Here is a 13792-nt window from a genome sequence, read left to right as displayed (position 1 = left end):
AGCAGTACTTCCTTTTATCTGTCCGGGATCTCCCATCAGTTGGCTTCATGAGATGACCCCGGGTTCAAATTCACACTTCTGATCGTGTTTAGGTAGCACATTTCCAGTTTTGCTATTCTCTTTTTTACAGACTAGTGACTCCCACCCCACCCAGGCCACAGAACAGGGGCAGGGCAACCTGGTGCCCTCCAGATGCTTTGGACTGTGACTCCCATCAGCCCCAGCAAGCAGGCGCACTGGCAAGGGATTATGGGAGTTGTAGTCCAAAACACCTGAAAGACATCAGGTTGCCTAAAGCCTAGGTAGATACAGGGAGATGGGTGAGGGCTCTGTGTGTGATGTGGACCTTGGACAAGGAGGGTATCCAGTAATGGGGACAGAACTAACACTTACATAGTTATATACATATGGGTTCACTTTAGACCCACATCATGCCTGCCGCCATGATTTCGCCCCATCTCGAACCCCAGGTTGGCTATACTCGAACTGGTAGTCTAAAAAGCCTCCCGGTTTTCTTTTCTCAGTCATTAATTCTTCCTTCTGAATTGCTGCCCCCTGCAGGACCAATGAGGAGCTAGTGATGTTTCTGTCCAAATACCGAGACAAGAACTTCCTGAAATCTCACGGCCGAGATAATGCCAGGTAACTCCCTCATTGAGGCTTGGCTTTGGGAGCAGGTTAAAAGCAAACTGTGGGCTAGAATGGGCGAGCAAGGCAGCGCGACGAGCAGTTAATAAAGAGAGGGGTCTTCTCATTGTGGCACCGTGGTGCCTGAGCTTTTGTCTCTTCAGCACCAAGACTGCCTCATTTGCCCACATGTTCTAGTTTTAATCTTCATATCTTACAGTACTCTGTAGATCTTTAACTGTTTCTAGATGTTTGCAATCTGTGGCAGCTTTCATGGTTTCTCTTTGCTTTGTTACACGCTGAAGTTTTTTGCTGTATTTAGATTTTATGGTCTTAGCTTTTTATATAAATGTTTTTGCTTTTATTGTAGGCTACCTGGAGAACTGTTGCTAGTAGGCAGCATATAAATATGTTAAATAATAGGTAAAATGAATGAATAAATAAATGGGTGTAAAGAGGACATTAAAATGACCATTAATAACAGCCATAGTTCATCACTGTAGAACAGTAGATTCCTGGTACACTGCAACAGAGATACTATAATTTCACTGACTTATTGCAGCCAGGTAGTTGAAAACTATATGAGTCTCCAGGTACAGGATTTTGATCTAAGTGCATCTATGCCTGTATGGCCATAAAGTGTGGAATGTGGCTCTTGGCAATGTAGCTTCCTTACTCACCCACCCCAGACTCCCAGCTTTCTTTGTTCCTTTTTTATTTTTTGTTGAATTTTGACTTTTAAAAGGAAAGCTGTGATTATTGCAGGGGGAAGGTTTTTAAAAATATTTGGGAACTTTTTGTCTAAAGGCTCACAGAATTAAAGGAATCTTTTTGGGCTCTTTTGTTGAGTTAAAATTATATATATATTATCCATCCTGCAGAGTTTTTTGTTCCTGTCCTTCTCCCACTGCTACGATTGCAACTTCAGTCATTGGCCAAAATAACAGAACTTTGAAATTAAAAGTAATTTTTGCCCAGTTTTCCTCACTGCCTTGAAGCAGCTTACAAAAGCAATGCATCACAATGCAAAAATAAGCTGTTTTTGTTGTCAGCGATCTCAAAACTCTTTGTAGCCTCCTACTTGGTTTGACTTTGCATCCCTTCTTTCAACAGACTTTGCTGCTGTTTGAACACTATCTGAGAGGCTTCTGCAACTCGTAGGAGAAGGCTTTATGGGATCATGGTAGCCGTTGAGGCCTCTAGCACAGGGATGGACAGAAAGTAGATCTCCACATGTTTTAGACTTCAACTCCCTGCATTCTTGTCCATTGGCCATGCTGGCAAGGGCTTCTGGGAGTTGAAGTCCCAAACAACTGGAGATCTACCTTCCACCTGGCTCTGTTCTAGCAGGTTCTAGAGCTCATCTGAAATTTAAGCTGAAAGTTCTGCTGGTGATAAATTAGGCAAAGGTTCTACTCGTAGGGTGACCATATGAAAAGGAGGACAGGGCTCCTGTATCTTTAACAGTTGCATAGAAAAGGGAATTTCATTTGTATATATGGAGAACCTGGTGAAATTTCCTCTTCATCACAGCAGTTAAAGCTGCAGGAGCTATATTAGAGTGACCAGATTTAAAAGAGGGCAGGGCACCTGCAACTTTAGCTGTTGTGATGAAGAGGAAATTTCACCAGGTTCTCCATATATACAAATGACACCTGCTGAAATTTCCTTTTCAATACAACTGTTAAAGATACAGGAGCCCTGTCCTCCTTTTCATATGGTCACCTCTATTCTACTGGCAATGAATTATGCATTTGTGGGACTGTACAGCCTTCTAGAGCCCTCCTCACTGTGATCTTGATGCAAAAGAAATGTCACGTTGCGCTCTAGTGAATCTGAGGCATTCATCCCTGCCACAGATTCATCAAGAAGCAGGGCCTGGACAGACTCTTCCACGAATGCGACTCTCATATGTGGCGGCTGGGCGAACGGCAGATCCCAGAGGGCATCGTGGTGGATGGTGGCTCAGATTGGTTCGCCCTCACTCGCAGGTTTGTGGAGTATGTGGTCTACACCAGTGACCGACTGGTCTCCCAGCTGCGGCAGTTCTACACATACACGCTTCTCCCGGCAGAGGTGGGTTGTCTGGCTTCTTGAGATGGAGTGACTGGAGGGTGGCTTTAGTGGTAGTGTGGTGTAGTGGGTAGGGATTTCTGGTTTGGGATGAAAAATCCCACAGTTGTGTTCTTTGGTGGGCCGCTTATCCTCTCTGTGCTGCAGCGTACCTGTCTAAAACTATTACCATTCTCCAAGGCAGTAAAACAGCCAAGTCCCTAATAGCATTTCTTCCCAGCCCCCCAGTTTCCATGCCGCAACCAAGACAAAGTGCATGTAACTGAAATAAACACCTATTCTTCCCCCTCTCTCCATTTTCCTCCCCTCCCTCTATCTTCCCTGCTCAGTTTTTGACTGTAAGCCTCTTGTGGCAGGATCCATTTCTCTTGTTCTTTGTCAAGTGCCATGCGCTTTGATGCTACATAAAGAATAATTACCTCCGAGAAGTAATCTCCTTGTGAATTAGTAGGAAGGGAACAATGGCACATGAAGCATACAGCCAACTACTGTGATGAAATCAACCCGTTTCCCAGACATGCTTTCAATTTCTGATCTTCTGAGTGGTAATTTTGTGCTCCAGTTTATATGTTATATGGCACGGCCTAGGGATGCAATAGATACTGCCCCTGAATTAAGATACTTTTCTAACCTGTTGGATATTTCTTTACACCTGCTCTGCACAGGTGCCCAGGTTGAATTTCTGTGGGGCAGCAGAGTGAGCAGGTGCCAGTTTTGCAATTGGTATCATAAAAACGTCTGTACCCTGATTAAGTCAGTTGAGAGGGTGCAAAGCAAAGTTACATTTTCGCCTGGTGTTTGCTTTCATTCATGCAAAAAATAAAGAAAAGGAATTAGCTTTTGAAAAAAGAAAAGTCGAAGAAGTAGTAAGTGGAGAAAGTAGCCTTGATGCAGTTTAAATATGTGTATAATACATATATAATATTCTTTTGGTTTTGCTTCAGTGCTCTCTAGAAAGAAATCTTGCATTGCATAGGAGGACATTTATGAGTCAATGCACACCTGATGATTTGTGATAGGAAGTGCATAAAGCATTAATTTTTTTTTTTACAATATGATGCAGTGCAGAAGGAGACTTCATGGGGTGAATATTTCAGTTATCTAAAACACACACACACACACACACACAGAGAGAGAGAGAGAGAAAGTTATAGCTGACTTCATCCTCGGACTCAGTAACAATATTTTTCTTATTCATCTTCACAACAACCCTGCAAGTGTATCACAACAGTGCAGTAGTTAGAGTGCCGAACTGAAACTGGAATGCGCCTCAGGGTCAAAACCCACGCTTAGCCATGAAGCTCCCTGACTGACCTGTGGCCAGTCACATTCTCAGCCTAACCTACCACCCAGGGTTGGTGTGAGGATGAAATTGGGGGTGAGGAGAACTGTGTACACTGCCTTGAGCTCCTTAGAGGAAAGGGAGGGTATGAAATGTTTTTTATATAAACTAAACTAAATAAAACTAACCAAGGGCACAATCCTATGCATGTTTAGATAGGGTGGAAGATCCTACAACTCCCAGGATTCCCTAGCCAGCCATGCTAGCTGGGGAATGCTGGGGGTTGTGGGCCTTTTTCCCCCCTGTCTAATCGTGCATAGGATGTTTAGGAGGGGGGTTTCTATCTATGTATAGGACTGCACTCTAACTCAATTATTTTAAAATTAATTAATAAAAGAACAGTACATTTTAAACTTTCTATTGCTGGGGACCATTTTCTAGATAAATTTGTCTTCCGAAGAAGCTTTGCAGATAGCGGAGGATTCTGGGGCGTGTTCTAGGGTGTGCATTCCTTCACTCATGGCACCAGCTGGGCCTGTTATGTCTGACTGTGGCCACATCTGAATTCAGAGCGTGCTGTGTAACTAAGCAGCTGAGCCTTCAAGGGATGCTACCAAACGATCATCTGCCCACATCCGGTGCCCGGTGAATGCAGCAATCACACATACAGATGCAAAACCGGCCCATTGCAGACTGTCACAGCCTTCACAAAACTCATACACAAGCCTGACGCTGCTAGGAGCAGAATGTCAGGCACGAAAACATGGCCCATTCACCCCAGCAGTAGCCACCACGAGTGCCCCGTTGTTTTGGCCATGTTCTCCGCCAGCCCCCAAGTTCCTGCAAAAGAACTCCAAGGAGAAGATAAGGCAGAGCCTGCAGACAGAATGAGCCTCCTTTTTAAGGAAAATGCCAGGGGTGCTTAGTATAGACAAAACATTCTGCTCAGCTAAGTGTCAACATTCTTCCTGCCGTGTCTGGTATTTGGTGTTTCAGAATATGGAAGTGTTTGGAGAATGCTTGAAATAATGCCATTGAAGTACCGGTCCATGAAGGGATTTGGCTTGAGCTGGGTGAGGAGGGCAGTGGCTGTCTGCAGCAAGGGACACACTCACTCTGTGTTTTCCTCCCTCCCTCCCTCTGTCTCTCTCTCTCTCTCTGTGCATACAGTCTTTCTTCCACACTGTCCTGGAGAACAGCCACGCCTGCGAGACCCTTGTAGACAACAACCTCCGGGTGACAAACTGGAACCGCAAGCTGGGCTGCAAATGCCAGTATAAGCACATCGTGGACTGGTGCGGCTGCTCACCCAACGACTTCAAGCCCCAGGACTTTCTGCGACTGCAGGTGCTCCAGACGTTTCCTTTTTCTCTCTCTCTCTCCACCCTGCTCCCCTGGTTTGGCTTTACTCCTGCACTAGGGTGACCATATGGAAAAGAGGACAGGGCTCCTGTATCTTTAACAGTTGCGAAGAAAAGGGAATTTCAGCAGGTGTCATTTGTCTGCATGCAGCACCTGGTGAAATTTCCTCCATCAAAACATTTAAAGCTGCAGGAGCTATACTAGAGTGATCAGATACAAAAGAGGGCAGGGTTCCTACAGCTTTAACCTTGATGAAGAGGGAATTTCACCAGGTGCTGCACACATACGAATGACCCCTGCTGAAATTCCTTTTTCTATGCAACTGTTAAAGATACAAGAGCCCTATCCTCCTTTCCATATGGTCACCCTATCGTGCACTCAAGATCTCATCCGTTGGCCTTTTCCTCTCCTACGTTTAATTACAGTTGCCCAGTTTCCCCCACTCCATGGGCTTCAGGGTGGCTCTGGTGAGGAGAAATAGTAGTTTTCCACTGGTACTTAGTGCCACAGTTGCATTTGTACAGAACACCGTCCCATCCAGGGCAGGAGCCGGAGTTTTGGCCTACAACTCCCATCAGCCCTAGCCAGCGTGAGAGATACTGAGAAGTAGAGGTCGAATCATCTGGAAGGCCACAAGTTAGGAACAAAGCCCGGTATTGTCGACACTTAACTGGCAGCAGCTCTCCAGGGTTTCAGGCAGGTTTTTTTCCAGGAGATGCCGGGGATCGAACCTGGGTCCTTCTGCATGCAAAGCAGCTGCTCTACCATTGAGCCAGAGCCCAGGACCTTGCAGACAAGAATAGAGGGACAAGATGGGAGAGTGATGGATGATTGCCCATGTAGGTAAGGGAGTGTCTAATGCGGGAATGGGCAGACTGGTGCTCTCCAAATGTTTTTTGGACTTGAGCTCCCATCAAACCCAAACCACATAGCCAGTGGTCAGGGAAGATGGGTGTTGTGGTCTCACTGCGTCTGGCTGGCCACGGGTTCCCCCACCCCATGTCTTTTGCCAACACAAGGACAGGTAAGGTGGAACTTGAGGGGGGGATTTTTTTAGAGGAGGAGATGGAGGGCTAAATGGCAGAGAGCTGCTGCAAAGATAAGGAGCATAGAGGCAGGCCTGGAGGGAAGAAAACCTTGAGGGCTGAGGGATAATGAGCCTGAGGGGAATGGAGTGAGTGAAAAGGGTGGGGTGGGGGTTAGGGGAGATGAGGGAGTGGGGAGAGTTACAGACTTGTGGGACACCCACTAACCAGGCTCTCTGAAAGTTCAGGTCCAAGCGCAGCCTGTCAGGAACCGGTTCCCCACCATTCTCTGGAGGGCTTCCTCTTCCCTTGAACATTTTGCCTGAGGTTCCCAAGCAGAGGCCAAAATTGTAACGGCGGCCAGGGTGGCTGCTGTGGCTGCCACACCCATTTTATTTCATGTCTCACCCACCTTTCTGCCCCCAAAAACAGTGCTCAAGGTGGCTAACAGTAAAATCCAGAATGAAAACAAGTTCTTCATTAAAACATAGCGTCAAAACAACTAAATTAAAAGCCCCGCGAGGAAACGAACAAACCGCCACTTGCACCGTGCCAGTGCTGTTTCCTGCGGAACCTTTTCAAACAGTGCCAAGTCAAGGCCATTTCTCCCTTTGGATTCCCCAGGTCCCCTCCTGGCGGTCTGTTTCTGGTCACTTTCCTGCCCGTGCTCTGTGGATTTAGACCGAATCGTGTCGTTAAAAGCTTCTCCCCGAATGCCTCTGTCTTTTCAGCAACTCTCCAGGCCCACCTTCTTTGCCCGGAAGTTTGAGTCGACGATCAACCAGGAGGTGCTGGAGATCTTGGACTCTCATCTCTATGGTAACTACCCAGCTAACACGCCAGCCCTCAAGGCCTATTGGGAGAGCGTCTATGACCGCGTGGACGGGCTGAGCGGGCTCAGCGACATCACCCTGACTGTGTACACATCCTTCTCCAGGCTGGGGCTGCAGAAAGTGACAGCAACGCCAGGGCGGAAAGAAGAGAAGCTCTGCAGGTAGTTTGGCTGATCTCCAAATACTGGGCTTCCTTTCAGCAGTGAGGGATGAGAGCTTTGTCCATGGATTCCCGGACCAATCAGCTGCTCAGCCTGAAGAAAAAACACTGCCAATGTCAGTGGAGTGGTGAATCCAATCAGGGCTTTGGTCAGAGCCAGTCAGAACTCCAAAGGAGTTATCCAAGGGGCGAAACTCATTGGATAGCTCATTTAGAGTTTTGACTGAAACCTGGAGCGGATTCACTGCTCCACTGACATGGGAGCCACCAGCCCCACTGCTGGCTGCTCTAGTAAAGGCCAAGGGTTTGATTTGATGCCTGCTCCAGGTTTTTGAGAGCCCTTGATCAGGACGCCCTCCTTTAGGGACCAAGTTCGGACAACATGTCATGGCTCATTGTGGGTTATTTAACCCACGGTGAGTTGTGGTGCCCGTAAGTGCCAGGATGAATATCCAACTCTGCTCGGTTGCAGGCCCAGAATAAACAGACTGGACCTGCAATCCCCAGTGCAGATGATCTGACATGTTACAAAATGGCTTCATATGTTTATATGGCAGTGGGTGGACAGGTAGCACAAGGAGAAAGGTCAGCAGTCGTAAAGTCACGGAATTCTATCAACATCTTTCCTTGATTTGAGAGATTTAGAACCCATTAAATAAGAGAACCTGTGATCCCTGATTCCTATATGGGGAAACTATATGGTGTAGCATAGTGGCGAAGAGCCTGAGGTTGCAATTCTGCCACCTATGACCTGGGAGTAAGACCCATTGAACTCAGCGGGACTCACTTCTGAATAGACATGTCTAATGTGATGTATTGTGATGTACAAATCAGGAAGTCCCCAGAGCGAATCTCGCTGCCATGAACTCACTCAGTGGCCTTAGGCAAGCCTTTCTCTCTCAGTCCCCCTCATCTGCAATATGGAGGATAAAAAAAAATACTGAAAGGGTTGTTGTCAGGATTGCAGCTAGATTATGCATTGGGAAGTGCTTTGATGACTTGCAAGTGCAATACAAATCCCGATTACCAGCCCCAGCTCAAGGTGTCTCACCTCCTAAGGCAAGAACATGCGCTGCGGCCACGCGCCCCTTCCTCCTCCGCCACCGCCTCGCGCCCCTTCCTTGTTGCGAGAGCTCGGCCATCCTGAGCCCTGCAGCAGCAAAGGAGAAGGGGGGCACACAACGTGAGGAAACAGGGCGAGTGGTGGGGGGCTGCTCCAGAGAGCCCTGCCAGCTGCTCTCTTGCTGTGGCAAATGCCACAGCAGGAGAGTAGCTGTCAGGGCTCTCCAGAGCAACCCCTGGAAATGGCGGCGAGCCCTCGTGGTGGGGGCAGTGGGGGAGGGAAACGCAATTTACCACTCCTCCCGCTCTGCCACCTGATACAGGCACCTCAGTTTGCCTCATGATACAGCCAGCCCTGTTGATTACTACTGCTACTGTGTACTTTCTGTAGATTTGAGCCGCAGGGCTTCCCATCCAGTGTGCACCTGTATTTCTACGATGACCATTTCCAGGGCTACTTGGTGACTCAGGAAGTGCAGAACTCTGTATCGCGGCAGGTGGAATCTCTAGAAGTGTGGATGATGCCCCGAGGGACTCTGAAAGTAGCAGGTCACGGCAGACAAACTAACCGTTTGCAGAATCTCGAGGTAGGGTTCCTGTTTCTCCCCCCACCCCCTTTCTGTTGATGTTCCCTCCTGGCACAGCTCTGTCCAAATACTCTCTCTGCCCCTGCACAAAGTACCCCAATTCTACTCTCCCTGACCTGCCATCAAGACGCGAAATGTAATTTAGTTTCTGATTTGGAAGCGCCTAGATGTAAATGACAGCGGTAGAGAGAGATCATGGATCCATTGATACTGCTGAGTAACACTGGAGAACACTGTAGCATTGGAGTTTACAGCCACAACACCTCCACTGTATGCTCGTCGCATTGTAGGGGAAGCCCTTTCTTCAGGATGCTCCCAGATGGAGGGCTCTTAGCACTAACAATTAGAAAGCATTGTGCAGCTATTCCGACTTTTTCCCCCTTTAGCGGATTTCCTGTGGTAGGAGAAAAGACGGAAGAGGTGGTGGGAAAATACGGGAGGGTTATGAGTGGAAAGTTATGACTTTTAGACAAAACACATACACACACACACCTGTAAAATTCCATGAATGAGGCAGGGTACTGACATATTTAAAAAGTCTTACCTGGAACCAGCCCTCAGTCTGTTTCTGACAGTGACATTGGCTAGACTGTATTAACTTGCATGTGCAGACAATGGTTTGGTCTCTGTTCTCCAAACTGGGTGGAAACCCATTTATTTATTTATTACATTTATATACCGCCCCAAGCCGAAGCTCTCTGGGCGGTTTACAAAAGTTAAAACAGTGAACATTAAAAACAAATATACAAAAATTTAAAAGCATAAAACCAACAATATCATTTAAAACAGCTATTCTGGAGTCAGTTAAAAAAACTCAGCATATGTTATTAACTGCCTGGGAGAAGAGAAAAGTCTTAACCTGGCGCTGAAAAGATAACAGTGTTCATGGCAGGCAAGCCTCATCAGGGAGATCATTCCATAATTGGGGGGCCACCACTGAAAAGGCCCTCTCCCTTGTTGCCATCCTCCGAGCTTCCTTCAGAGTAGGCATTTGGAGGAGGACCCTAGATGTTGAGTGTAGTGTTCGGGTAGGTTCATGTCAGGAGAGGTGTTCTGTCAGGTATTGTGGTCACAAGCCATGTAAGGCTTTATAGGTCAAAACCAGCACCTTGAATTGGACTTGGAAATGTATAGGCAGCCAATGCAAGCGGGCCAGAATCGGTCTTATAAACATTTATAAAATGTCTTCTCACCAAAGAGACCACCTCATCCATTTTATTTAAGACCCTCTGGGGATGTCCTCTGTAAGAATACCCTCTGGGGCAAACCCGAGAGCAGTGGCCCTGTTCTCCAGATGTAGAACTGCCTTCTCTGGAGGTCCCTCCTTGAGACATTCATGTGGGGCCTGCTTTTTTTGTGGTTCTACCTGATGTGGCTGTGAGACCTGTGGATATCATAACCATAAAGGGTGGCACAATTGCATGGGGCTCCCCACCATTATCTCCAAATAGGAAAGAACCACAAAGAAATGAGTCCCTTGTGTGTCTGAAGGAGGCCTGACTGCAGGCAGGACCTGGATAACCTCCTGAGGTGATGTGGAGCTTTCCAATCTGAGTCAGCATTCAGTGGTAGAAGAAAAACAAGGGTTTGTTCTGGCAGCATTTAGAATAAATCATATATTTTTTTTGATGCATGTTGTCTTTCAATCTATTGCATATTTATGTAGTAAACTTTTTTTTTTTAAAAAACAACTGCTGTTATTCAAACTCCTTACTCAGCGAAACAGATACTAAATGTTTTCTGGCCATTGGAGAGTCCACCACAGCAAGACAGAAATGGCAGGTTGTGCTGCTTTTGACATGCAACCCAGTTCGCATGATCATTGCGGCTTAAACATAGCATGTTGTTGGGTTATTTGAGGGCTGTTTCCCCCTCATACAAGCCATGACACCTGGATTCAGGCGAAATGACCGGCTGAGCCTAGGCAGGTAATTAGGTAAATGGGTCCTGGCACACACCAGGGCTTAAACAAGCCATCATGGCTTGTATAAGCCATGGCAATCATGTGAACCGGGTCCATGGGTGCGTGAACTTTCCCATTCCGAGCCTCTCACTTCTTTCTTCCTTTGCTGCTCCCACAGGTAGGTACTGAATGGGACCCCAAGGAGAGGATCTTCCGCAACTTTGGGGGGTTGATTGGGCCTTTCGACGAACCAGTGGCCATGCAGAAATGGGCCCGGGGGCCCAACCTCACAGCCACCGTAGTCTGGATTGACCCCACCTACATCATCGCTACATCCTATGACATCACGGTGGACGCAGAGGCCGAGTTCACGCAGTACAAGCCTCCCCTCAACCGGCCCCTCCGCCCAGGCGTGTGGACCATCCGTCTCCTCCAGTTCTGGGAGCCGCTGGGAGAGAGCCAGTTCCTGGTGGTCCCACAGACCTTCAACCACAAGCAACCTCTCAGGAAAGGTGAGGAGACCTCTGCTGGGGTGGTGGGGAGGAGATGCTGCTGCTGCTTCGCCATGAAACCCAACGGTGCTGCATCATTTTGGTGGCACAACGAATGTGAAAGGCATCAGGGCCTTTCCAGCCATTACAAACCAAGGGGGCCTTCCCCAACCTGGTGACCTACTGAGATGCTGGACTACAGTTCCCATCACCCCAGCCAGCATGACCAACTGGCCAGGGAGGATGGGAGTTGTAATGCCCCTAGGGCATCAAGTTAGGGAAGGCTGAACTAAAGTTTACCACTGAGTGGTAAATCTAGCAATTTCTGGCTGTGGCATCCACTGCCCCTTCCCCTGGCAACCACAGGTAAAGGTGGGAAGGCCCGTGCTCCTAAGACTATGCTGTGGTAGCCAGTTATTTTGCTTGGAGAACTGCCTCCAGGCCACTCCCACTGACGGTGTGTAATGGGAATGTTGTGGAACAGGATGCAGCTTACTTAAAGGCTCTGGAGCAAGGGCAGGCAACCTGTGTGCTCTTTATGTTTTGGCCTACAACTCCCATCATCCCTCACCATTGGCTGTGCTGGCTCGGGCTGATGGGAGTTGAAAGCCAAAACATCTGGAGTGACACAGGTTGCCCACCCCTGGTTTGGAGGATAAGACCTGGCTTGATTGGAGGATTTCACAGAGTACTCTTGGGTACTGATCGCCTTTCCTTCTGTTGTTCCTGCTCAGATGACGGGAAGTGGCTGCACGCCGGTCCGCCCCGCAACGAGTACATGGACCAGAATTTCCAGGGCCTGGCTGGGATCTTGAGCCTTCCCCGTGTGGACGAAACAGGGCGAGCCTCCCATCAGCACACGCAGCTGGTGGGCCACGCTCTGGAGAATTGGACGGACAGCAGTGTCGGCAACTTCTGGTCGGTGGCCGGCCTCTGTGTGGCAAGCCCCTCCAGCTGCTCCACCCTGGAGCTCTGTAGCAAAACCTCCTGGAGTTCGCTGTCCCCCGACCCCAAGTCGGAACTGGGGGCCATCAAGCCCAACGGGCGGCTGAGGTAGCAGGGGCAGCCGGCAGCACATTGTTGGGATCAAAGGAAGCATTCCCCCATGGCCGGCGTGGGGTATGCCTATGCTCCCCCTCCTCTCCACAGGGCAAACTCTGGACTGCACCATCCTGTGAAAACGCACCATCTTCACCCGGGCAAAGACGAGAGGGGGGGCCCTTTTCAGCAGAGCAGGAAGCGGTCCTGTCTGTTGGCGGCGCAGACATGGTGCGAGGGCAGAGGCCCCGCCCACCATCCTCAGGATTGGCTGGAGAGAGGGTGTGGCTAGGAGAGGCTTCTCTCTTATGGATGCAAGCATTGGAAACACTCTAAGATGGGCAGGTCAGCTGTCCAGCTTCCTGGCTCCAGTAGGCTTAAGCCAGCAGGCCCTTCTGCACTGTGGATGATGCTCTGCAAGACCAGGACTCTTTGTCCCCAAAGGGTTGCTGGCAGAGGATTCTGGGAAATGGCGGGGTGGGGTCGATGGGGAATGCAGGGAGCCCGGCTGTCACATACTGGGTCTGTGTCCTCTGAGCACGGCTGGTGCTGGCTTGATTGACCTGTCTCCCATCCTCCCACTCCATCCTTTTAGTTCTTATTTTTTTATAAATGTGTATGTATGTGTGTGTGCGTGTGTGTGTGTATATATATATATATTAAAAACAAAACAAAGTGCAATAGAGACCATGGTCATCCCCACCACCACCACCACAATTCAGTGTTTCCATTTTCTTCCTCCGTTGTAAGATAAGCTGGCCCTCCCTTGGTGAATTTGTTGGGGTGGGAAGAAGAGGGTGGAACACTTGGTTCCTTCCAAGCAAGGCTGGATGCTTGGATCTTGCTGCTGGCATTTGAGAGAGGATCTCTCTCCCCGTCCCTCCCTCCCTCCCTCCCTCCCTCTGCAACACAGAGCTGCCTCCGCTTTAGTGAGAAGCAAAGCAAAGGGCACCGGGCCTCTCTGTCTTTCCGTTGTGCCAAGGCTCCCTTTTCACGGAGCTGCCAACTGTGCCACAAATGCCCCTTGTACAATATCTGAAGCCTCGCGATCCGCCCGGCTTGCTCCTCTTCACTTTTCAGCGTGATGCCTGGGCAGTGTCTGTAAATTGGTGACATCTTGCAGAGTGAGGTACGTGGTCCTACCTGTCCCATCCAAACGGCTTCAAGCCAGGTAGCATATGGACAGCTGGAGCAGAGCATGAGGCCTCCTCCTTTGCCTTCAGAGTGAATTCTCTTGCCATTGGATGGCTGGACAACTTCTGTCGCTTTGCTCCTGCCGCTGCTACCACAGAGCAGTCCCCAATGACAGTCCTATGTACACTAGGCCCATTCACTTCAATGAGTCTACT

At 48.8% G+C, this 13792-nt stretch overlaps 1 protein-coding gene across 2 annotated transcripts in view; it reads left to right on the top strand.

Annotated features, from left to right (window-relative positions):
* The window catches only part of XYLT2 (xylosyltransferase 2), a 39411-nt gene extending 26099 nt beyond the window's left edge, over window positions 1–13312 (top strand). For both annotated transcript variants that reach the window (XM_063120242.1, XM_063120241.1), the window contains exons 5-11: window positions 562–642; window positions 2487–2703; window positions 5153–5329; window positions 7101–7363; window positions 8816–9011; window positions 11093–11426; window positions 12140–13312. In XM_063120242.1, the coding sequence (XP_062976312.1) occupies window positions 562–642; window positions 2487–2703; window positions 5153–5329; window positions 7101–7363; window positions 8816–9011; window positions 11093–11426; window positions 12140–12462 (1591 nt within the window). In that variant the 3' untranslated portion in view covers window positions 12463–13312. The remainder of the gene's footprint in view (window positions 1–561; window positions 643–2486; window positions 2704–5152; window positions 5330–7100; window positions 7364–8815; window positions 9012–11092; window positions 11427–12139) is intronic.
* The last annotated feature ends 480 nt before the right edge of the window (window positions 13313–13792 follow it).

Source organism: Elgaria multicarinata, chromosome 3 (assembly GCF_023053635.1).
Source record: "Elgaria multicarinata webbii isolate HBS135686 ecotype San Diego chromosome 3, rElgMul1.1.pri, whole genome shotgun sequence".
Lineage (NCBI taxonomy): Eukaryota > Metazoa > Chordata > Lepidosauria > Squamata > Anguidae > Elgaria > Elgaria multicarinata.
Note: the sequence above shows the minus strand (reverse complement) of the source record. Positions and strands in the feature narration are given on the sequence as shown.